This window comes from Lepisma saccharinum, unplaced genomic scaffold, assembly GCF_977018435.1.
Source record: "Lepisma saccharinum unplaced genomic scaffold, izLepSacc3.1 HAP1_SCAFFOLD_1171, whole genome shotgun sequence".
Lineage (NCBI taxonomy): Eukaryota > Metazoa > Arthropoda > Insecta > Zygentoma > Lepismatidae > Lepisma > Lepisma saccharinum.
In genome coordinates, this window is record NW_028143811.1 from 5146 (window position 1) to 32769 (window position 27624).

At 37.8% G+C, this 27624-nt stretch overlaps 1 protein-coding gene across 1 annotated transcript; it reads right to left on the bottom strand.

Moving 5' to 3' along the window:
- Positions 1-11239: 11239 nt before the first annotated feature.
- On the bottom strand, positions 11240-16317 carry LOC145983526 (phosphatidylinositol N-acetylglucosaminyltransferase subunit C-like). Its single transcript, XM_083116603.1, has one exon. It carries the CDS (start codon positions 16264-16266, stop codon positions 15427-15429), a length of 840 nt encoding a protein of 279 aa, XP_082972729.1. The 5' UTR covers positions 16267-16317; the 3' UTR covers positions 11240-15426.
- Positions 16318-27624: the final 11307 nt, after the last annotated feature.

Here is a 27624-nt window from a genome sequence, read left to right on the forward strand (position 1 = left end):
GGAATGAGAAGAAACGCTTTCTGCCAAAAGAATGCCCTGTATATTGGGAAAATTTAGAGAGACAAACATATGTAACAACATGCATGTTTTAATAACAAATAAGCAAAGTTTTGCCAAAGGCGGAAAAAAAATATTTGCAAATCGTATGTATTGATGCACAGAACTCATTGAGGTAAATTATTGCAACATTTCACAATACCAACGAACAATTTGGATGGCCATCTATTGAATTTGACAGAAAAAGAACTTTGACGAAGTTTCAAAAACATTGCACAAGGGAATAAATGGGCTGTTCCAAAAATCGATGTTTTCACAATATTACGAGGGACACTGGCAACACTGTTGCTGTCACGTGTCACTAACAGACGTGTTTCACCTCAGGCTATCACACTAAGGCACTTTTAACGACAAAGGAGAAAGTTGGTTATTCTCGAACATATGCAATAAATTACATACACCTTGCAACCCTGAAATGTGGGTATCCCTAAATGCTTCTCTTACACAAGAATATGACGATGTTCGGATATATTCTTCAACAATAAACACTCTTTCCTGTGTAGAATATGGCATTTTAAAAACACACACACGACGTCAGCATAAATAGACACAATCTGGAATGCCGTTCGCGGCAAACAGCAACCACCTAAGGCACAGAAAACATAGCAATTGATACACGTTCTTCTGTACCCACATTTCAGGGATGCAAGGTGTACGTGATTTATTGCATATGTTCGAGAATAACCAACTTTCTCCTTTGTCGTTAAAAGTGCCTTAGTGTGATAGCCTGAGGTGAAACACGTCTGTTAGTGACACGTGACAGCAACAGTGTTGCCAGTGTCCCTCGTAATATTGTGAAAACATCGATTTTTGGAACAGCCCATTTATTCCCTTGTGCAATGTTTTTGAAACTTCGTCAAAGTTCTTTTTCTGTCAAATTCAATAGATGGCCATCCAAATTGTTCGTTGGTATTGTGAAATGTTGCAATAATTTACCTCAGTGAGTTCTGTGCATCAATACATACGATTTGCAAATATTTTTTTTCCGCCTTTGGCAACACTTTGCTTATTTGTTATTAAAACATGCATGTTGTTACATATGTTTGTCTCTCTAAATTTTCCCAATATACAGGGCATTCTTTTGGCAGAAAGCGTTTCTTCTCATTCCGTTTCGCTATTCCGTTATACGGTCGTAAACACCGGGTTGCGTGACTTTTCGGACACTCTGTATAATTTATCTCTTTTGACCGAATCATATGCTTTTTTGAAATCAATGAATAGCTGATGGACATTTTGATTATATTCCCACTTTTTTTCAAGTGTCTGTCTGATGTGAAAAATTTGATCTGTAGTTGATCTGTTACGTTTAAATCCACATTGATAATCACCTATAATTTCATTAGCATATGGGGTTAGTCTTGTTAAAGGAATGTTAGACAATATTTTGTATGTTGTTGAGAGTAGAGAAATTCCACGGTAATTATTGCAGTTCATTTTATCACCTTTTTTAAACACAGGAACAATTATGGATTCTTTCCACTGTTGAGGGATTTCTTCTTTATTCCATATTAAACAAATTAATTTATGAATTTGACATATTAATGAATTTCCACCATATTTAATTAACTCAGCTGGTATTAAATCAATGCCAGGTGCTTTGTTATTCTTAAGCCTTTTAATAGCATCTTTAACTTCAGTCAAGTTAGGTTCTGGAACTAAAGGTTCTGCTGTGTGTACTTCATTTCTTTTATTTATGATCTCAACTAACTCATTTGGAAATTCTGTAGATATATAAAGCACTTCTCTTTTATCGCGCCACTTGCCGATCATGATGCCTCCATCAGAGTATTTCCCTGTGCTTTCCCCCTTTTTGAGTTTCGCTCTTGTGACTGTCTGTGGGTTGTTTTTTCTGTTAGCCCTAAGGGTACCTGTGGAATAAGTTTTTTTCTCCAGGAGAACCTGGGATAGTTCATGACTGTTGTAGAAGTTGTCCATGTAGAGGGAATGTCCACTGTATAATTTTCCCTCCATGAGATGCAGGACTACTTTACTGGAGTGACCCTTTCCACCTAGTTCATCATATGCACCACTGTATACAAAAGTCTTTAGTACAAGGCCATCAGGTTATGTTAGTACATATATTTTAATACCATATTTATGTCTTTTACCTTTTATGTACTGCCTAAAGAAAAGCCTACCACGCCACAGAAGCATTGCTTCATCTAAGCTGAGCTCCTTTCCTGGATAGTATACTGAGTGCATCTTATTGTTAAAATGGTCTAACACTGATCTTATTTTGTATAAACGATCATCAGGTTCAGGCTCATCAGAACGAGGATTTCTGCAGAAATGTAAACAGCGCAGTATGATCAAAAATCTGTCTCTGCTCATAAATTGAGGAAAACAACTCAAGAATAAGGTATCAACTTTCCAATAGTCCTGTAAACGAGGCATAGCGACTGTCCCAGTATGTAGAAGAAGACCTAAAAAGACTTTTAGTTCTTCCACAGCCAAGTCCCTCCACATTGAAATACGTGAATTAACCTTCATATCTTCTGAAAGAAATATCTCTTCAGCGTAGTTGTTTGTATATTTGACAATTTCCTCAAGAAACAAATCATCAAGAAATAATTGGAAATAATCACATGGGCTATTGTTACCAGGCAGAGGATCTAGAAGCACATTACCTTTAGTAAAATGAATTAGCTTTAGACATGAAGGATCATCAGTCCAAATGGTCTTGTCTGCTTCGTTTGAATAGGCATCACTGGCACCTTCTGTTGCAGATTCACTTTCTGATGAGCCATGCTCACCATCGACACACAAAACACCATCATTTTGAGTCATTTCACTTTCATCACCAGAATGTTCAAATAAATCACTCGAACCTACAGATATATTATCCAGTTCACTAATCGTCATGCTCTTGATATCAATATTTTTAGCCCTTGATGAAGTAAGAGGCCAATTCATTTCCCCGCATCTTTCACGATTCATTTTCTGCAGTACTTCGCAACAATGAACTAAATCTAAACTTCATCTACCGCCACATTCAGTACGACAATGGCTGCAGTAAAACTGGCGGGCTGATCTCCCGCCAAAATCAACTCTGCACAAAGCAAACACGAAGCGCCAATCGGCGTCCAATGCATATCGGGAGAAATCACCCAGATGCCGATCGGCGCTTTCAGCAGTGAACGTGTTAATTGAAGAACACCAGGTTCAAAAGCAAAAATCATGATGATAAATATGTCTGAAAAAACTTCATTTTTGGACTGGAAAACTTGGAAATATTAGGGAATTTCATAATCGTATAACACATACCTTGCAGAGGAGAATAAAAATAATAAATGAGTTAGGAAATAGAGTAAGGCGAATGCTCCCAGTGGCTTCAAATCCAAAACTGCAGCTACTGCAGTCATGGGAGGCTCCTGAACTCCCATCATCCCTAGCAGAAGCATCACTCTTGTTGGCTATGAGTCGAACTCGGCTGTGTTCGGAAGTAAAATGGCTGGAATTTCTATAAAAGTGTATGATTTCGAATTTCCAATTATTCTTTACCTTATGCTCTGTAAGGTATATGTAATATATTGACGTATTCTACAAAATCTCGTCATTACATTGATGTACGATACACATCGCAATTTCTGCTGTCACAATCATTAAAGCTACCCTCTTCCGATGGAAAATGCAATGCTTTTGAATAGGAGAAAACCACGTGCCCTTTTTGTTTGGACTTAAATCATGCTCAGTCATCTGCTGTAACATCACCACTAACATGGTCCATTGGAGCACATTTTGTGGGGGAGCAGGAGTAGACCTCACAGCCTGTTCTGTCATGTCCAGGGCAATGATACCCAGACCATGACACTGCCTGGCCATCCCCACAGTTCAACAGGAAACTTAACTTGTTACTCCAGACAACTTTATTCCATGTATCCATGGTACATTGGCATCTTTCCATGGCCCATGTGAGGCACACCATTGTTGATCTAGTGCTGTTGAACCCTATTTGATGTAAGGCACAGCGCATACTTCTTGTTGTGATGAGTCAGATGTTCCACTGTTGTTGGTCATAAATGTGACACCTGACACTCACCGTGTATTGGGAAGAAGTCAAAGCTCTGTTGAGGTTATGTTGGCAATTGAAGAAGCAGCTAACGAAGTCTGATTAGAAGTGAACGTAATGAAAACAAAATACATGAGACTGACAAGTAACCCTACTCGGGCCAGAAAAGTAATGATTGGTGACCAAAATTATGAAGAGGTGGAAACCTTCAAATATCTGGGATCATTAATGACTCAACAAAATAACATAGAACTTGATATCAAAGATAAAATTTCAGCAGGCAACAAATGTCTCCATGCCTTTGTGGATATATTTCGGAAGAGACGACTATCGAGGGCTTTAAAACAGAGTATATAAGACATTGATCCGACCAACAATACTGTATGGAAGTGAAACCTGGGTACTCACTGAGAGAACGTGATTATTGCTGATGACTTGGGAAAGTAAAATACTACGAAAAATATATGAATGAAAATATGATGGTGAAGGATGGAGAATACTTTATAATCATGAATTGAAGGAATTATATGAATCTCCTGAAATCAAGGCAAGGAGATTGAGCTGGGCAGGACATCGTATTAGAATGAATGATGACAGAGTATAAAGAAAGTATTCTCCTTAAAACCTGAAGGCAGACTAAGAAAAAGGGCAACCCAGGATACAATGGATGGATGATGTGGGGAGAGACATCAGAACACTGGGAATAAGAAGATGGAGACAAAAGGCGCAAGATAGACAAGAATGGACCGGCATTGTTGAGAAGGCTATACTACTACCAGGGCTGTAATGCCAAAGGAAGGAAGACACTCACCGCTTAAATCAGCCACATGGCCGGCCATTATCTGATCTTGGGCACCGCGGGAAAAATCTTAGAAACCCTAAGTTTGGGAACCCCTGTCTTAGAATATATCCTTAGCAATATTTCTGCCTGCTTGTCCAGGAACACAGTTACACCAAAATGAACAAGTGTGACAGCATTTCTTCTTTAACTTAGGTACTGTTGGTTCTAAGTTCAAGAAAATTTTCATGTGTCTAGTTCTAGGGAACAAAGTTGTTGATATGCATGGCGAATGTGCACCTAAATGCATTTTATTGAAGCAGGCAAATATAAAACGTATTATTGTTGGTAGATTAACAAGTATAACTTGATGAGAGAAGAGATAATTTTGGTATTGTTAATAGATTGTAATCATTATAAGTAAACTGTTCAAACCCCCTGTGATGACCTAGGAGTCACCCTGACTTACATAAGTTCTCCCAGCTACCAGAAACCTCATCCAGGTGTTGAAAATTTTGTGTTTGTGAAACACTGGAGTCACAGTGGTTTAGTCGGTGTATCCGGCTGCCAAATGGGAGCCTTGTGTTCGATTCCCAGGGTGGAATTTATTCACTGAGGTTCACCCAGCCTCAAATAAATTGGTACCTGGGGGATAAAGGTGGCTGGACGTCAGCTCCAAAAATGGCCGAGATCGAGAAAATGTGGGGTCCTACCTTCACATCTCCCTTATACATGTTTATGTGCCTTCATGACACACAAACCTTATCTTGTGAAGCTTTGTTAATTATACTCGATATCATCCTCAGACACAGATGAGTATCTAAAATTCCTCAATGGAAATACTTCTGACAGCGAAGCAAGATGTTCATGTTCTGTCTTTGGATGAAGACAACCAAGTGAGGAACCCAATGTAAAGCAAGTTGCCACTTCGGAACATATTTATTTATTTGAACAGCCCGCAAATCTACATTTGAAAGTACAAGTTGGTACCAAGGAGGGACATTTTGGCACCCCCTGAGAGAGAGAGAGAGAAACCCTGGTCCAGAAATCCCCTGGGGTGGGGGGTGGAGAGAGAAAGAGAATGGGAGGCCCTTTCTTTTATTCTTTCTCTTTTTCTAGAGAGAGAGAGAGCTTGTATACAAAGTGATTCAGGATTCCTATTTCACAGTTCTAGGGATCGTAGAGGGGACAAAGTTTTGATAAGGAACCCATGTCCGGAAACATACCCTGTTGGTACTACACAGATGACAAGATCACATAATATCACATCTGCTTTACCTCCATCACTACCAGAGCTTCAGGGCCACCACATCGAGCAGCACCACAGTCAGCCCTGTTAACTTTGACGTTACCTGTTTCTCGCAGTCATTGCTCTAATCGGGCAAAAATGGTGTGATGGAGTGACACGATGCGAAAAACACTCGGCATACAGACGTTGCACAGCTCTACCATTATGGTCAGCTTCGCCAAAAATCAACAACATGTTGGTGTTCTCGGCAAACGTGTATGTACCGACTTCCGCAACAACTGAATAGCAACTGACGTGAAGGTCGAAGCACACCGGATTGTAAACAGAGGACGTTGGAAGGGGCACACATGACATCAGGTGACTGAAGACATCGCCCTGCGTCAATGTGGGTTGCCTACCGTGAAGCGAAGCGGCAGATGTGAAATTATGTGATCTTGTTATCTGTGTAGTACCAAAAGGGTATGTTTCCGGACATGGGTTCCTTATCAAAACTTCCCTCTACAAACCCGAGAAGTGTGTAATAGGAATTCTGAATCACCCTGTATACATTGTATTATACAAAGTAGAGCAATATCTTATGCATTGTGTAAAAGCTACTCTTGTACAAAACCACCAAAAACTTAGCATTAAGTATAAACATTATAACTAGGGAACGGATTTTAAGGTGCAACACAGTTCCAAAAAATAGCTGTTTTCATATCGATCGTTTGAGATGTATTTTAGGACATGAAATCACTTACAATGAACACACTTTGTTGCACCTTTTTGTGAGATTAGCACATTTATCCCCTTTTTAGCCCCTCTTTGATGCTTCAGCACCTTTTTCATTTCTCTTTCATGTTTTGTTAAAAAATTGGCCAGAAAAATAAATTATTTTCACTCTTCTTGAGCAGCTACATAAAATACTATAGTCTCATTTTGTAGAACAGAACGGGAGCTCAAAAAATGGCGTAATGTAATCACTGCAGCTCCAATAGTTCCCAAGATAATCTAGGAAAACCTGCGAGAGAAAACACAAACTTCAACAAAACCTATTCGGCAGAACCACAGTTCTCTCTGCGGTTCGCACGCATTATGTACAGAAGGCGCAGAAAGAGAGAGCATTGAATAAAGGCATTTTATCAGCACCTTTTTGAAAACATTTTCAAAATCTTTCTTTCCCCTCTACATAATTATAACTAATTTCATATGTTTTAATAAATATATAAATATTGAGGTAATAAAACCCAGAGAAAATGAAGATCAATGTTTTATTTTATTGTTGTTGTATACATAAATTACTGTTGAATTAGAAAACTGTGGCATGTCCATGAAGATTGTCCGAGATTATATTCTCTTACATTATATGCTTGGGATACATCCTGGGTCATGGCAATTATAGTATAAGATTGTTCTCATGTTCTCTCAATTTTAATAATCACCATTTCACCCGCTGAAGAAAATTCATTTTCATGTAAAAACGTAAACCCTGCCCCAGCTTACTGTGGCTGGCCATGCATAGCGGCAGAGGAGGAGGGAAATAAGAGTGGTGAAATTGCAGCGTTGCCAACTGTACGGCACGACATTGCATGTACGGACGTACGGTCCAGACCTTAGTCCGTACGCTAAATGTACGGCTTGTCAAAATTTGCACTTGATGTGTAATCCCTAATAATTCCCTAAGAAATTTTTAAACCAAGCTTTAGGACTTGGGAGACAAAAATACAGTCTGTTTGCCATGTGCATACGGTATTCTAGTTTTCAAAAGTTTGCAATGCTGCAGGAGAGCGAAGCAGGGAAAGCGGGTAACTCCAGTCGTCCATTACACAATCCCGTTTCTATCACTGTTCATTGGTGGAGCCATCTCGTGTCACTACTTGCGCAGAGACTTGTTCTCGTTCACCTGGTCTACAGTTAGCTGGTACAGGGTGTAGATTGATTGATTTAAAATTGTTGGGCACTTCAGGCCATTTTGCACCCTTTAATATACGTATATGGGAATGATCCTCTTATCTAAAAACCCTTACCTTGAAATTTAAAAGGGTTTGAGAAACTTTAAAAATGCAAGTTTTAAGGGACTTGCACAGTAATAACACAACATACTAAAAAAGTTAAGGATGCATTAAAAACTACCTGAAAGAGCCCTGCTCTTCTCAAAAATCTAAAAGCATTGGCTAAAATACTGTCATCGTCACCCAACATGGTACATTATGAAAATATGTGGGTTGGAAATTTAATAGTGGCAACTATTTATTCTCAAATGATGGAAAATATACTTTTACAGCCCTAAGATATAGTCACCAGCATTGTGTACAACCGTTGCCAGCAATATGGAAGTCGTAGTATACCTGTAGCAGTGCTTGTTCTGTTGATGGTTCGAATGGAGCAGTCTATTTTGCCTGAAGAATCTCTGGAACAGTTCGGAAGCTTCATAGTAGGGATCAAAGTCACAGGGGCTGGTATACTGGATCCGCGCTTAGAAGGAACTGTACGGTAAACAAATGCACGTGTATGAATACAGTGTTGCCAATCAATAACTGCAGAATATAGCGAGAAGCGAATTCTCACAGTGTGTAGAGTTCTACATTATATTGAAGAAATGCTTTTTATGGATAATCTCCATAATCACAATGTGGACATGTCATACCCTATTTGTTGCTAGTTTTCATAGAATAAAGAATACAAATTTTCCTCCTCACTTCCGTCACAATAAAAGCCATTTTTTGAATGGCCAGTTCTTTCCGAGTGTTATCTTTGTATATCCGTAGGTTTATTAAATATATATATGTAGTATAAACATATTCACATAACTAGAGTAGTTTTGCATACATTTTTAAATTTTTCCAAATTTCACGCAAATTGGACAAAAATTGTAAGAGAATTTGAAAAAAATCCAATATCGTGGATCCGCGATTTTCTTTTTTTATGCTATCAAAAAATGAAGTAGGCCCTGTCTTGCAATGGACGTAGAGAATAGATGTGCAGAATTTCGTCTAATTTACTCAAAAATCGTAAGAAGTTTGACGAATTGAAAATTACCAACGAAATGGAAGTTCAGCCACTTTATTTCTTCCATTTTTCAAAATTTTGAAAATCTAGCATCATATTTACAAACAGCGACGTAGGGAACGTTCGAATAGGAACATCTGCAACAATACCACAAGGATTAATACTGCTGTTAAAGAAAATAAATAAACAAACGAAAAATAGGTCACTTCCGTGTCTATTTTTGAATGAAGTCAAATAAGTATGATACTACTGTGCAAATATCTGAAAGCTATTATTGTCACCAATGCAGGACCAAAAAGTTCAAAACAGCTAATTTTAGCAAAAGAATATGCGGATTGGCAACACTTCTTGTTGAGTCTGCTTGAACAACAGACCCTGCCACGTGCAACAAAATATAGTCCACTTCCTAACTTGCAAGAATAGAACATTCCTTCAACACAATTGTAATTATCGTACTCTAGAATTATCATAACCAATATTTAGTATGTAAATGAACTCCAGGTTGGCATAAATACACAAGAGGTGACAATTTTTACTCTGGGTACAACACGCATGCGTAAAGGCTGGGCAGGTGGGAGGGAATTTCAATTTGTGCGAGATGGATGTTCGCGTTGGCTACGTTAAACTACAGCGCCTTGTTAAACACTGCAGAGGAAACCGTTGAAAAGCGGCGAGAAACAAATTGTATTGAATGTGTTCGAAAAGTTTTGCGAGAAATATCCAACTATGGTTATCCAGGACGTGATGAAATTGACATCTGAGTTTACTGGTGTGTCTGTTAAAGAGTGTAAAATGTGCGCGCAGTGAGGTTCTAAATAAGGGCATTTTAACAACACCAGGGAAAAAGCGTCAACGTCAAAAGCCTGAGTTACAAGTTCAGTGCGATGAGTTTGCGAGAAGTGCCATTCGTCTTAAGGTTCATCACTTTTTTGAGAGGAACGAAGCGCCAACAATAAATAAAGTGTTGGTGAGTGTGAATAGTGATCCGGATCTGCCGAACCTTAAGAAAATAAGTTTCCACACACTTTTGAAAGAAATCAACTTCGAGTTTGTGCAACGCAACAGAAAAAATATTATTGTTGACCGAGAAGACATATTGTTGTGGCGCCGGAACTACCTGAGGAAAATACGCGAACACAGGCGGGAGGGGCGAAAGTTGTATTTCCTTGATGAAACGTGGGTGAATGAAGGTCATACTGTTTCTAAGGTGTGGGTAGATTCTGCCGTAAAATCTAAAAAACAGGCTTTCCTCTCAGGATTAACCACAGAGCTAAGAAACCCGACCGGCAAAGGCAGATGCCTTATTGTATTGCATATTGGAGAAAGAAGAGGAACGCTTCTGCGAATCAGATTACATGGGCGACATGGTTGTTGACAGACTTGTTATCAATCCAGCTGATAGCAGTAGCGGCTGCACCAGCAGTGAAGGGGAAGAATCTATGGAAGGAATCGACTTTCTATCTGACTGCTTAGGCAAGTAAAACACTTTTACTTCTTCAAATTAAATTCTTAAGAACAGAAGTTCAGCTTATCTTGTGAATAGTTATAGTTTTCCTTTTTATTTAATTTCTCGTAGCTTGTAACATTGCTTTCGCGCCAACTTTCTCTCACACGTGGTGGAAGCAGCAGAAAGCTTTACGATCATCCAATCGCTGAAGCCTGGCGGAGTAATACCTGTGTCCTTGTGTTTACAGTGCAGTCCCTTCTAAGCGCGGAAAAAGTATAGAGCATCTGCCAGCCCCATGGAGCTAACAAATCAGCCACAGGTTGCACTACATGTGCCCGAGCACTGTCCTGCAAAATGATGGGAGGATTCAGAAGAAAGTGTTGCCTCTTCTTTCGAAATACAGGTCACAGGTTATATTCCAAAAATGAACAGTAATACTGTGCATTGAGGTACGGTATAACTTGTGATCATAGGCATGCGCAGACCCTCTGATTGGGGGGGGGGGGGGGAAGCCTTGATGAAAGTTCAGTCTGGTAAGAAAAACCTAATTTTATCTCCCTGTTTAAGTTTTTATTGCATTGATTGTTATATACATACATACATACATAATCACTTCAACAGCAAAAATCATATAAATTCTCTCTCAAATGTGCACGCTCCTTTTTCTCCAAGCAATTGTTCATGCATTTAAAGGAAAAACGTTAAGCAGCAATACTTTTTTCCCTAGCAATTCACAATATATTACAGAGAACAAATTGCGAGCAAGACAATTTCAGATCCAATTTTTTGCAAAATGAAAACAATATTGATTTAATATGGCGCCAAAATTTTCATGGAGCGCCATGGCATTCTCTTTTACATTTTTTTTCTCTAGATCGTTCGGCATCCAAGACTGCAAGAAAATTTTACAAAATTTATTTTTATTTGTATAAAATTTGAATAGGGGGCAATTGCAGCTCTGTGCCTTCTCCCCCCCCTGAAAGTGCTCTTGGCCGTCTGGAAGAAATTCGTGAAAAATAATTTCAACTTGAGTATCCTTATGTCCTGCTACTCTTAGATTGTTAGTCTTGCTTTCCTTTACTTCCATGTTTGCCTCCTAAAATTTATTTCCGTTCAAGGTTGACGGGGCAATGCCTTCTTCCTCGGTAGTTGCTTTGAACTTTCATCAGCTTGAAATTACTTCATTTTCTTTAAGAGTATAATATCATTTAATAACGGCGATAAGATTCCTCTATCCTAAATTTCTAGGTGAAAATATACTAATATAGGGGCATGGATGTCTGAAGGGGTGGGGGGGGCAAGGATGGCCACATCTCTCCCTTAGAAAACAAATGTCAACCTAAAAGTACATTTTCACACGTATAATTTGATTTCAGTCAATAATTTGCATTAATTATTATAACGGGGATGCAGGAATGCGATAATTTGAAATTCAAGATTTGTTTTTTTAGAGGCAACCCTATTATCGGGTTAATATGCCCCATGGTAAAATACTTTTCTTGTCCCTCCGTGGAAAAAAATCATGGACGTCTGTGATTAGGGGGGGCTTTTGCCCCCCTTGCACACGGCTATGCTTGTGATAACACCATCACAGTCGTACACAAGAATCACCAGAAATTTCACATTAGTGAGGTTCTGACTACACAACTTTAGATGGCCAACTCAAACGGTACTCTATTCCTCTCGTCACTGCGCATGCACCAAGTGTTGAAAGGAAGAGTCAATTTACTGGGAGCTAGGTTATACAGCAGTGTTGCCACTATTAAACCTCCAACCCACGTAGTAACTGTTACTCATTTACTACAGTAACAGTACTAGACACTGAATATCAGCTACAGAAAGGTAATGAAAACAATGAAGATTCACATGAATGGCCCAGGGTTCGAATCGCGAAATAGGCATAGTGTTATTTTAAATGTCTCTTTATCAATTTCATCATATCATCACTCATCCTCATCTTTGTGATTAGCCAAAAGTAGCAGAAAATAGCTTAAAATATTTTTTTTTCAAGTCTTTGTAGCAGAATTTTGGTGTTTTTTTTAAAATGACAGTTTGCAAAATATCATATGTCATGTTTACTTACAGTTTAATGATAATGACACTATTTACCATATGGTAACGCTCAACATTCGCACACTTTCGTGCTAGAGGCTTGTCTATATTGAGTGTATAGGCAAACCTAGTGACAGAAGTCGCTCTAGGAAGCATAAAGCGTACATTTGAGACCATTTATTTCGGTCCAGTTAATGGCATTGTTGCGAGACGATGTATTTGTTTTGACCTTCAATTTTTTTATTCAATATGTCATACACTGGAAAGTAAATATAGTGTTTTTATCTGATTGTCTTTCATTATGTAGTTCTGAATGTTTTCAGCATTTAGCAAGCACATGTAATTAAAAACTTATGAAGTTTTCTGTTCAAGAATTTGCATCACTTGCTTGATTTTTGCTCATAACGGTGGCGTTACCATATGGTAACTAACGCTATGCAGATACAGTAGCTGCAGGCCTTTTCAACAATTATTCTTTTATTATTGCATGTACAGGAAGAAATTTAAGTTGTAAAGGCTTTTCTCGTCTTTTGCATGGTTTATTTATTTCTATTGCTTATAATGTATATTTTATTTTAATAATAATGTAAATAATAATAATAAATATAATAAAATAATAGTAATAATAGATGACCATTTCATGAAACATTTTGTGCCTCTTCAGTAGCTCAGCCTTGTTGAGTTTGTGATCTCGTATTATGCAAAACATTCGTGCATAAACCTATAAGATTTGGTTACAAAGCCTGCCTGATGCTTGAAAACCTTTCGTGGATACCTCTTTCGTTTTGATATCTATCAACACAAGAGTATAAGAAGATTCCACTGATATTGAAAACAAATTTAGAAAGACTGCAGCTCCTCTTATCCATATGCTACATGAATTTCCCAGAGACAAAAATTCTCCCAGCTTGAATTTGGATGGATATTGGTCAAAACTATATGACATCATTTCGTGTTGCACCTAAGAAAGCTTGGCGGCCCATTACAACACAAAGGAAGGTTTTGAAAGATGTGTGGTATGCTGGTGGTCCACCAGTAGTGTTCGCATTGGACATACCAAATACAGTGGATGGACTTCGCCTTCCACGTTTCATACGTTTCTATGACAAGGGCCTCCCCGATGGCGTAATGGTAACGTCATCGTCTTGTAATCAAGGGGTCCTAGGTTCAATACACGGTGGACGTAAATGGCACATTGGTTACTATCTTATAGGGATGTGACGAAGCTGAAAATTTACCGATGCCGATGTACTCACCGATAATTTTTGGAACCGATTCCGATACATAAGATTATTATACAGAAATGGGATGTTATTTTCAGCATGACAAAAATAAATTTGCTATGTACATTTCTATTGCATATCATATGTACATACATATATATTCTCAAGAGATGCGAATGTACATTTGCATCTACAAAATGTTATGTGAACCTTTAAGAAGAACATGGATTCTCAAGAGATTAAACATTAGTACACAAGCAGTTCTTTGAAATGCAAAATGAATTCCTGTTCTGCCAGATTCAACTTCAGAAACACGAGATTTGGAAGCACTTCAGGAAGTAACCTACTTCTTCTCTTATCTCAAAACTGTTCAGCAACACTGAACACTCAATCACTGAATACTGATGCAGCAGGTATGCCCAAGTACTTTCTCAGGACTTGCTTCAGTTTGAATATTCATTTTTGAATTTCCAATACAACAACAGATCCTGGTTCAGCAATGTACTGTTTTATTTCCGATGTATAGTTAGGTTGATCCTCTGAATGAGTTTGCAATAATTTTATTACAAAAACTCTATAATAATGATGAATCATAACCTAATTTTCAATAAATCTTACAAAACTAGAATATAAAACTTATTAGAAGGTAAAAACTCTAGTATAATCTGTACCGGTTTAAATATCGGATTTTTGCCGATTGCGATGCCGACGTGTCAATTTCGGCCTATTTTCATACATCTGTAATCGGCTTCGGCACATCCCTACTATCTTACTTTAAATTGTAGGTCCAGTCCCGATTAGCTATTCTGTGCATAAAGTGGACTTAAAACTTCAATTTAACTCAATACAAAGTTTCTATGACAAGTGAATATTCAGGAATGATAAACAATATGTGAATATAGAGTAATCATCATCATGTACCATAGATAGCTCACAACCTTTAGCTCCGAAAATGTGAGATTAATGTACAATCGATCTATAATATTTGTATTATTTTAAAAAATAATCAAATTTTAACAAAAAAAATTTCCAAGTTTTCAATAATAAATCAATTTGTAGGGGTGAACACATAGTGTTACCATATGGTAACGGGGCATAATTCGAAAAGGGAGAATGAAAATTTTCAAAAAATGGTATAAAATCACTTATTAGTACATAACAACAGATATTAGACTAAAATCAAGAAAAAAAAATGACAAAAAATAATTCATGTGTTTAAGGGTTAACATGATTAGTAGTATTTTGGACATTTTTCTGCACAAAATGTTTGCTATTTTTGCCTACAAAAATTGATTTTTAGGTCCAAGAGAAATTTATGTGCGTTTACATTTCCTTTTGTATGAGCTTCACCCCATCAGTACATATATTTTGTTTCCTTTCTTAGAGCCTAATAAACACTATTAAATGATTAAGAGATTAATGTATTTTTTCACAAAGTGATTCTGATATCTACAAAATCCTTATGTACGTTATTCTATAAATTATTTATTTTAAGTGATTTTAAAAATCGCCTGATTTAAGTCAATCCACCTTGCTCCTAGACCATGCAAAATAATCCAGCTGATTCATCACAAGTTGCCATTGGATAGTACCAATTCACCAGCATGTGCTCAAATTGAGATTTTAGAGTTCCACATCTGGTACAACAGCTTCGTCCCATGGGCCATAAATGTTGTCTTTGTGTTGATGCCATCTGAGAAACCACACTGGGCATAACACATTGATAAAGAACACAACACTGGCAAATATAACCGTCAAGGTACCCGATACCGTATTCAATAAACAGATTGTTACAACAGATACAGCAATGAGCACCCAGGAGGAGCCACTGATTTTTGCCATCATCAGGGGGGTCAGCACGAAGCATTCAACTGCAACCGTCAGAAGAACGAAGGCATGGAACGATGAAGGTAAACGTGATGCTAGACACACGGCTCCAAATAAGGCTGCATTCAACGACAACGAACCTGACACAATTGCTGCCGATACTCCGTAATCAAAGAACACCAAATGAATCAACATCATGACGGTAGTCATCGCATAGATTGTATCCGTGCTTATGGTATCCGTAAGGGTCTTAAGAATAGGGGACAACACGTAACCAAACGCTAGGAAGATCACAACGGTCCTCACATCTTTCAATAACGCATCCGTGAATCCGTGCCTTAGGAATCGTACACAGTACACAATGTATCCGATTCCCGTTCCGATGCTTGTACCTACAAACACGCTTCCAGGTTCGACCCACTCGTTGTAAAGGTACACGAAAACCAGAAGAAACATAACCACAATGCACATCTCTTGAGTAACCAATCCTGCACCCAACAAAGCCTCCGAAAGGGACACATCCTTAATGTTCAAGTTCCTCCTCAACTCATCCAAAAAAGACTTATCAGTATAATTGTCTGGGTAGTCTGTGTTTTCATACAAATTCTTTTTCCATGATTTTCTTCTGGGCTCCATTTTACCAAAGCGTTTCCACTACAATGGTCTACCATGTATCAGAAATTCTGTTATCCTGAAACAGATAAAGAATGTTCAAATGAACATTTGAATTATAAATGAGCTACTACAGGGTGTTCACATGAAAACTCCCTGATTTCAAATTACAATTCTGAAGAAACTATTTGATATAGAGCATTGTTTCTCAACCTATGGGGTGCCTTCTCACTGCTGGGTCCCAAGGAGGGCATTTGGTGGGTTCGAAAATTTATTTACTGTGTATTAAAGACCTATTACATTTCAATTACCAAGATATATTGTTTTAACGATTTAAATTCAACCCATGTTGTACGTAGTCTAAACTCTACATTTCTGTTACTTCGGTGAGTAAAAAAAAAGTTTTCAATTTCAGCATGTGTTTTTAAGTTAGATGTTATAATAGAGTAAATTAGTCTTTTAAATTACACATTTACTTTTCTAGAATGAAGTATGTCTAATTTGTTTACGGAAGTGTAAAAGAGGGCTTCTTAAAGTACTCAATGTTAGTAAAAATATGATTATAAATTGGGTGCCGTCGCCCATGCTTATGGATGCTTTGAAGTGTAATATCCTTCAAGGTGGGTCCATGACTGAAAAAGGTTGAGTACCACTGACATAGAGCCTTGCAGTTTGCAGCAACATGTAAAGCAACTCGAGAAGTATTTTTTAGATGCTGAGTGATTAGCAATGATGACAATAGTACAAGAGAGAGCGCACTACGTAGTGTGGTATGCGGAAACGAAATTGCCAATTTCATTCCAAAGACATTTCAGACGTGCGTTTGAATGGGAGTCACCAGATGTAAAGACAAGTAAGGCTTGGTATGGCAAGTATGGCCACTGGGAGCGTTAACGACAGTCAGGTCGACAATTGTTCAAGATCAAGTATCGGCTAGACATTTTAAGGGTTACCAAAGGAGCCCACATATAAGTGCTAAAAAAAAATCTTCTTTGACTTTCTTTACATGATGCCACAAACCTCAAGGCTCTATATCGAATAGTTTACTCACAATTGTAATTTGAAATCAGGGAGGTTTCATGTGGACACCCTGTATTATGCAGTATTAAGTTGTGCACAAAACTCCACATTATCACAGACTTAAAACACAGTTTCGCGGAAAAAATCCATATTTGTTTCTCTGTATTTATCTATTACTGAATCTCTCATATGAATCACAGATTTAGCGCAAGAATTCTCTAATCTGTGAAATGTGCTGTCTGTCAGGTTTCAACGGGTACTAAACTTACCCTGCTGTAGTACCATCAGATGCCACTAGAGGGAAAATCCAACATAATGCCGCTGAGCAGAAAGAAGAGAGCATGCTACGAGCATTTGCAGGATAAGAACACCAGGAATATTCATGCTGAGCTGGTCATTTGTACAGAGACAATGCACCAGTATATACGAGGGGAAGTCAAAATTATCCACACTTTCACCATAACTTTCTTTAGATTGGTCACACTGCCTTCAGTGCTCGCGTGCTGAAAGGTGGTACTTTTGTGGTTACGTGGTCGAGGTTTTATCGTAACCACTGCTTTTTTCTTTCTTTTGTAACAGAGTAAACATGGCAGCTCTGCTGGCAGTGTGCACCAATTAACAAGAGAGATCAGTGATCCTATTTCTCTTTTCTGAAGGTGTATCAGGGGCTGAAATTCATCGTAGGCTTTCAGTACAATATGGGGACAGCACTCTATGGTGTAGAAGTGTGCATGAGGTTTAAAAATGACTGGACAAGTGGGAGCAGGATGCCCATCAACCTCCACCACTGACAGGAAGATTCAAAAAGCTTGAGACAGGATTCCAACGGATCACAGACGATGCAGTGGCATGTTCTCTGCAAATTAGACATCAGTGGCGTGCTCAAGGAGAAAAGGGTCCAGTATTTTTTTTAAAAAAAGATGGCAAACTAAAAAAAAGTATACATAGCCCCCCTTTTTGAAAATTCTGGGCACGCCATTGTTAGTCTGTGTGCAAAATCATCCAAGTTTCAGATCACTGATCTCGGTTTTGTGTTTTTGCACACTGTCAGTGGAGTGGCCATGTTTACTCTGTAACAAAATAAAGAAAAATGGAACAATTAAGACAAAACAAGAGTACCACTTTCAGCTCGCTAGCGCTGAAGGCAGTGTGGCCAGCCTAAAGAAAGTTATGGCAAAAGTGCAGATAATTTTTGACTTGCCCCAGTAGTGCAGTGGTAAAGTGGGCTAGAAGCTTTGCATGTGCAAGTCTTAAAGACGAACCATGCACTGTGGGCCAAGTGGAGACCTTGTTGGCATATCACTAATGTCCACATTAGTCACCACTCCATCTGTAATATTATAACATTATCAGCAATTATTTTGCACGTGACAAAGGTTGCTGCCTGTTGTGTTACGAGATTGCTCATGCCCATGAAAATAAAAAAGGGGCTTCCTGAAACCCATTAAGGTAAAAATGCAGTTGTCCCATGGATGTTCTGCGACTGTCACAGTGTGTTCATGACTCATTATGCCCAGAAAGGTCATATGTACAGGGTCAGGGTTGGCATGTTTAAAACAAGTGTTTTAAACAACTTGTTTTAAACATTTAAAACACATGGCTTTGTTTTTTCACAAATGTTTAAAACTTTTAAAACAAAATGTTTTAAACATGTTTTTTTCAGACTTTTTTAAAAGACATTTTGATTCTTGATTTTTGTAATTTTGTGGTTATTTGCGTGTTTTGTAACTATACTCTTTCATGCAATGTGTACCATTCTGTTTACTGTGCACAGAAATCTGTTCAGTGGCTGAAAATTTATATTGAATTAACAAAGAAATATATCATTATGAATACCCAAGGATCATGTTTAAAATGCCTGGCTATTTTTTTTTTTTATTATTTTTTTCTTAGACAGGCGAGTAGTGGAAACCTATTGTTTCACCTGCCTTCCTTGTAGGTATGCCTAGTATTTAGCCTCAGTTGTGACATATTTTGATGATTTTGATGATTTTTTTATGGATTTTTACTGCCTTCGACGATGTTCTAGCCCTATTTTTTGCTCAATCTTGTTTTGGGACTTTTTTTGTAAGGTGGTGGAGTTCTTCTTTGTAGGTTTGCCATGATCTTACGTGATATAACTTAACCTATTCACTTTTTTACTGCCTTTTACGGGTTAAAATAACCTACAAAGTGTAAAATGATTGTTTCTACCCAACCCTTGTAGGTGGACCTAGTATTTAACCTCAGTTGTGACATATTTTGATGATTTTTCTATGGATTTTATAGCATTTGACGATGATCTAGCCCTATTTTTTTGCTCAATCTTATTTTGGGACCTTTTTTGTAAGGTGGTTAGGGCCCTCAACGTAAATGCCTACGGGCCCTCAGCGTAAACGGCTACGATGTGTGAGCCTTTTTCTCACGATGTATGTCGTGGCAATAGGTTCAATGCCCCCACTACTACTTAGGGAGGGGGCCCACAGTGGGAGGCAGGGCTCTTGTAATGCCACGGGTCCTCCACATGTATGTATGTATGTAATGCGATTTGTCGGAAGAGGGGGGCCAATTTTGAACTTACAGCTTAATTAATCTGCATGCATGCTTAATGTTTGACTTCTTTATTTCTAGTTCGACATGAGATACACACAATTTTACTTCTTGAAGTACAGTTAATATTTCTGATTAATTTTACTGTCTAAAAGTGTGATCTATCGTGAACTAAATTAACCTCACTCGCCCACCCGCATATAGCCTTACAGGTGACTCAAAGGCAGAAAGTAGTGCATAGCGTGACAGGTCGATCTATCGTGATCTAAACTAACCTCACCCACTCACACACACACACTATGCCTTACAGAGTAAGGCAGCTATATCACTTGTAAGGGCCAACACACAAGATCTATTGCAAACTAAATTAACCTACGACATAAGCCATGGACACACACACACCAAGCCTTCCAGATAGGCTATAAGCAACTCACCTCTTGCAATTGTATAACGGGGAAAATTAAACTACAAGCTAGCAACACTGTTTGAGCTGCTTTCGACGAGTAGTGTTACCAAACTTACACTTTGCAAATAGGCTAAAGCTAATGCTCTACAGCTAGAAGCTGAAAACATATACACACAAAAACACCCTAGCAGAGTATGCCAACTTACCTCATGTTAAAAAAATATTACCTAGTACGGGTTAAGCTGTGACATACAACTAGCGATCGACATGACCACCTGACGAAAATAAGACACACAGACAGAGAGAGTGAGACAGCTTATACGCAGTTTTTCCTACACATGTACTGGGTTTAAAAGTTAACTTGCAACAACTATTTCACTCACCTCCTATCATATAATAAAATTACCACAGGTTTTTGATACTTGGTGCCAGAACATGGAGGTTTTAGACTGTAAATTCAGCCTGATAATTACATTTGTGAAGAAAGAAAAATGATGATGCCTGCATTTGGAATATTTAATTCTTACGGTATTTTGCGTGCCCCAGTAACCTTGCGTTCAATTCACGGAAGCTGTGACGTGTATTTCCTGTTTCGCGAACATACGAGAACCTTTCACAATGTAGCATCAGATATTATATTGCAAGAGTGAGTTGCTTGTGTATATAAATCTAGTCTTGGAAATGGACATGAATAAAATGTCAAAATTATTGCATAACTTAAAATATTAATAATTGAAAAAAAAAAAAAAATTATTGCACTGCGCTTTCTAACAAAGGTAAATTTGGAATGCAAAAAATTCAGTCCCCGGCCCCTCAGAGATTCGAATACTGTTAGTTAAACAGCAAGCATTGTCGTATGGACTGACGATTATTATTTTTTTTAAAAAAAAACAGACCTAAGGTCTAAATCACCATCCCTGAGACCTTCTGTAAACAAACGGTCTCACCGATTCGATGTATCACTCCGCGTCAGCTGATCCATGACCGCAATCATCTGCTGTTACACTCATAGTTCGCCGCACCTATTCATTTTATATAAGAGCCTCTGAATGTGAGAACCCGTTCTCAAAACATCAGACGAATATGCAGCCGCATACATTGTTACTCTCCCGGTCATTCTCTCTTTCATAACCCTTAAAACTGCAGACACTGACACACCACTGCACTGGCATACCAACTTAACCACTTCATTTACTGGTTTCTCAGGATACTACTGACAGAACGTTACATAAATATTGAGTAGAATCTGTTTCTCACCCCTTTGCAAAGGCTGTCCTTGCTGGTGTTTTGAAAACAAGCTCAGAGAACACGGAGACTTTCCCTCACGCATAGAACTCGGCATGTTATTTTTCTAAGGATAAGTCAGGCAATATTACTAAGTTGCACTACTTCCTTGCTGTTCACATGATTATTTTTAGAAAATAACCAATGTTATAAAATATCATTATGTACACAAATCTCTAAGCTCATTGAAAGTTATATTACTACAAAATGTTCACATTTATCTTGCCTTGCCATGTCACCAAGTTATTTTACGAATTGCACTATATTTGGCGGAACAAAAATCGTTATTAGGATGCTTGTCAAAGTTTCCAACCGCAATAAATTTACAAACTTTTTGTCTTGTTTTGATCATCATCAATATATTTATTGGACTTACAGCAATGCATATGGCTGTTTATGCCCATTATATATTTTATTTACATAAGATACAATTTACATAAAATCTACAAACAAATTTCAAATACACTCCTATCTATATCATCCTTAGAAATATACATTACCATGTTATATCATTTTGTCTAAAAAATGCAAGTAAAATATATTCAAAGAAAGAAGCCAAATTTATGAGAAATGATTACTGGTGCAAAGAGTTAACCATAAAGGTGAAGCAATAAGTAAAAAAAGAAAGAGCATTGGGTTTAAAGTGAGACGTCATTTGCGGCAGCATATCCCATACTACAAATTAGCCATTGTTTTACCTTACGTAATGAATATTGTAACAACGCTGGATTTTCGTGTGGATTATTTTACTTCTATGAGTTTGCAATGCTTTCTGCATGCAGGTTTACAGAAGGTGTCAGGGTTTGTGATTTGACATATAGTAATAAGTTATAACCTGAGCTGTCTTGCAAGTCTCTCGAGTTTGATATCTGGTGAAGGAATATGATGCCACTATAAACTGTAAACAAGATATGCAGTCCCTGGCATGAGATGCACGAGGCTTATGAACCTCGACCTATACAGTTGTACAAAAGATGTTTTTTTTTTTTAATTAAGGCATAGCGAGCGTGCATGCAAAGAAGGGAGGGAGACCATAACGGATAATTCTTATTTCGATTTCAATACTTTTGCTAGTCACGATTCACCTGCTATTTAAGACACTGTAAGATGGCTAAAAGCGAGGGAAGGAGAGAAATGTTACCTTTTACCGCTTTGCCTGTGTGTGATGAAATAGATTAATATGCATATGGCTGTATCGTGATGCGAAGCTGAAAGCAATTTCGAAACCAGTCTCGAGCATCTTCGCGTTCAGCCAACAAGGAGGGAAAAAAAACACTTTACACATTGGTGTGGGGGGCGCAACAGCCACAGTACGGTAATGTCCATGGATGTTAAAATTTTTGGGTTTTTCTGAATAGACGGACATATCAGTGTTGCAGTCTCCAGATGGGACCGGAGCTTACTCTTCTTTTGGACAAGTGGGTTCAGATCAATGCATGGACTAAAATTTTTCTTCACATCAAAATAAAACAAAGGATTTTACTCCACTGCTTACTTGTTCAATATTTTTATTATTGTAAAGAATGGGGCAGTGTGTCTTATTGTATATAGTCTTCCAACAACACACCTCGGGGTGTAAATTTCTGCTTCTACATGTATGCAAAATATAGTTAACTTCAGTTGTGAAGCGAATGGAGAGTTTGTTTTGCTGCTGTGATTAAATACTAAACCAAAATCTCATTACATAACTTTGAATTATATTTGTTAAAATCGATCTATATTATATCATCGCTATAGGTAGTCCATGTTATGCACAGGAGAAATTTTAAAAATGTCTTGTTTCTCGAACCTGTGGAATGTAGATTTGCTTTGTTGGCAAACAGAAACAGAAAATGGCACCATGTTATTCTATACTGATATACTGATAGTCAACAACTATGTCGAAAATCAATGATGGGGGGACTTGTCTGTGTTGGGTCTTATTAACAACTTCACATGTAATCGCACAACTCATCGACAACAAATCAACAATGTTAGGAAATGTGTGCATGGCCCCGAGAAAACAATTTAAAATTACTGATGTGATATGAACCCCCTTCACTTGTGTGTATTTAAATATGCGAACATGAGGCATTTTGAATAATCGAGGCGAACAATCACAAAAAACAGCTTGTAACGGTATGGAGAGGGGTCACGAGTTCAAACTTCAGACGATTTTTGTTAATCTACGAAAAGCCAAGGGGCGAACGGAGATCACTACGAAAATTGTAAAAAAGAAGAGGACGCGATGCCATTTTGGCTAATGGCAAAAAATGAGGATGAATAATGGTTATTTTGATGAAATTGACGAATTGGGGCACTTAAAAAACACACGTCTGCTTCGAAGTGGATTACCCCAACAACTACAATTGTCCCTCCTCCCCACACGAGGCGATTAACAGGGGTGTACTTTTGTCGGTCTATGACTCTGAGGGCTCAAGTTACAATGTTTACCTATAGCTGTACATATTTAAAAAATGACCTGAGCAATTAAATGTTACAGTACCGATCCTGATCTTTGTCAGATGACGTAGGTTGCAATCCCACCCCCGATGGCGTATAGACTTAAATGTTTCCATAACATGAAATACTGTTAATGGAAAAAATGTGTCGTTTCTAATGTTCAATATAGAAATCATATAACAAGAAAAAGAAGAAAAGAAATGTTGCGAGCAAATACGGAGCCTCAACCCAAACACATAAATGATCAGACAAGATGTCAACGATGCGTTCATAACTAACATGTGATTATTCAAAAATTGAAATAGTGCATTGGGAAACAACCAACTAACTAACTCTCTAGGCTTCCTAAACCCGTGGACAGCAAATACAAGCCTATCCTGATCTGAGAAAGATCTCTATCCACTCTTTTTTTCCATCCCAACCGATTTTCTTTTAGGCCCATTCAACCCCTCATGGTATACTGACTTTTTTTTACGAGCTCCCACTGCCCATCCTCCTGATGGTGGAGGAAGCGAATCTATTTGGACATGAAAGAGCATTATGTGTGGGAGACTATAATTTATACATGTGGTTGCTTGGATGCTTACAGAGGATGCCATAGCTCGTGCGATTGAGACATTTTATTAAGCACATATTTTGATGAGTGTAAAGAATTAAATAAGTCACAAGGGCCTGAGGCATGGTTCGAATTTCTCGATCTAGGTATGGATGCAGACAGACACGAAGTTTTGTGTGTGAACACAAATGATAATGGAAAAATGCCATTCACCCCGATAGCATAGTGGTAATGTTGTTCTTGCCTTGTTCCCATCGACAACATAGTGGTTATACCAAAAAGGAACACAATGTCCCCTTTTAAGAAGTTCTTCTCAAAATTATTCAATCACTCTCTCTCTTCTCCTCCTATCTTCGTAACCAAAAAAAATAGGTTTTCTCAAACGTTTAGACGACTACGAAAACGTTGAAATGTAAAATATTGTTGCATTGTAATCAAAAAGAATTCGTTGAATATGCAGAACAGTTCTCTCTAACCTAAAATAAAATTCAACAATTAATAGAGTTAAACATTTGCGACGGAGAACACCTAGGCTATCATAACATCATTTTCAGCAGGATAATAATAACAATATTATATATATATTAAGGATTAGGCCCAAGGGATTAATATTCACTATTTTTATTTACTACACCTGTCCACAGTGGAAACCGAAAACACAAGTACGAGACACTAACTTAGGAGAGGACATACAAAAACTCTGCGGGGCTCATCTTAAAAACTTTAGTAGATGTTTGTCATGGTACTCTCTCTCTCTATCCCTCCTTAAATTCGATAGGAAGGGCACAAATATTCCGGTTCTTGAATAAGAAGCGCGTATGCCTTCAGAAAGAGAGGAAGAAATAAATAAATCAACTCATGCATATTCTTCATGTACGTACGCTTGGTAGCAATGTGACAAGAAACAGTATTTTTTTTTCTCTTCAAGAAATTGTTTTCAACTTTTTGCTGGGTGGCCCAACAGGAGTGGACGAAATAGCATATTCATACAAAACTAAAAGCTTGCTTTCCTTTCAACAATGGAAAACACATTATTTCCAGTGAAATATCGACTCAACTACCTACAATGGCTACCACGGGCTTGGTGACTGAACACTAAAAAGGCTTCCCGGGTTTCCTGCAAGGTTCGGCATTTATTTTTTAATAGCAAGCAGGTGAACTGGCTTTACAATATGAAGACCCCTCTCACTGTGTCGGTTTTGGCGAACGTCACGACTGTGTTTGTGTCTGTATTGTGAGTTAAATAAAAAAAAAAATTGGAATATATCAGGCAATGCGACCTCTTCTTTCGTGATCCGAACTTCGAACAGAAACTTGCAAATATGCTTGCCGAGATTTCAAGTGAATTGTCAGATATGGAATTTTTCCAATACAGAGGACGAAGAATATATTCAAAGCAATCATGATACCGATTCATATGTATCAGTTGACAGCGATGAAGACAACCAAAGCAGTGGACCTGATACCGTAAGTGACAAATATTTTTATTGTAAAAAAAAAATTCAAGAAATCATCAGTGGAGACTACGAAACATACCAGAGTACAGGAATATAATAAAATTAAAATTCTTTTGACTCATCCCGAACTACGAAGAAGAAACAAAGTAGATCCAGTTGATGCATCGGGCTACATTATCACAGACACTATGCTGAAGAACGTGCTAAAATGGACAAGCAAAAAAAAACTTGAAAATGTGAGACAGAAATACGTTAATTCTGATAGAGTTGTGCTCAAATCTTGTACCCTTACAGAACTGAAAAGCTTCCTTGGCCTCCTCATTTACAGTGTAATTTTAAACAGAACAACAAAAATTTTCGATCTCTTTTTGCTACAGACGGAACAGGACATATTTCGAGTAACCATTTCATCAGCTAGATTTGCAGTACTTCTGAATTGTATGAGATTTGTCAACCCTGAAAGCAATTTTGCAAGTGAATTGAATGTCAATTCTCAAGCTTGCTATTCGCTTGGTGCTAATATAACTAGAACTAATAATCAGAACACATTAGAACAGATAGGCTAGAGTTATGTGAAAATGAGAAAAAGCTTTCTATACATAGGCAGGCTGTAGTAAGACTGTGTAAACCCAATTTTGATACCAACAGAAATGTAACTACTGATAACTGGTACACTTCCATGGAATTTGTAGATATACTGTTAAAAAACTGGGCTAACTATTGTAGGAACAAGAAAAAAGATTTCACCACAATTTCAGGCTCAAAAAGAACGAAAAGTTGGAAAATAGTATATATACAGCTTTACGAAGAGTGTTACAATAGTTTCTCGAGTACCTAAAAAAAGAGGAAAGCCGTAATTGTCATTTCAAAATTTTGTGTTTTGTCTAACAATTGATTAAATTAAGTACCGAAAAGCAATTCTCGAAACATTATACTGAAATGTTTATATTATAATAAGTGTCCTGGCACAGCCGTTCCAGTCTTCAAACTGCTCCCAACACGGCTTCTGCTTGCTTTTCAATAAAATCTAAATTATGTGCAGTTCAATTTACAGTGCTAGCGTGTCTCACTGCTACACGGAAAATCCTACAGGAGTTTATTTTTCCTGGAGCTCTGAGACTCACCAAATCCTATATGGTACTGAGTATACTCATTATTGCGATGTAAAAAAAAACATGAGTGTCCGTGTTGTGAATTGAAGGGCCAGAAAATCGCATGTCACGGCTTTTGATGTTATCTGTAAAAAGCATAACGAGAGCGAGGATTGTGTCGGAAATAAACGTGTAGAGGACGAGGCTTGTAGCATGAAGTTTCAAGGATGCCAGTTCCTAATAGCTCAGTATTAACTAACTAATTCTCTTGCCTTCTTAAAACCAAAGGTTTAGCAACAAAAGCCTTCCATCTCTTACCCTATCCATGAGCAAGATCAATCAAATTTTGTATCTAATTCTGTGCAAATCACACTGCTCGAATCTTGTGTGTATTACCTTCACTGTTTATTCTTTCCACTACCTTCTGACCTTGACTATTGATCATGCATTTTTTATTGCATGTTTCCCATGTCAGCACAAAATATTTTTCTCTTGGATCATTCATGACTATGAGGTTGAAAGAATCAGAAACAAAATGTTATTTAACAAGCAGTATATATGTTAAAAGTTCCTAGAGAGGGATGTACTTGACACAAG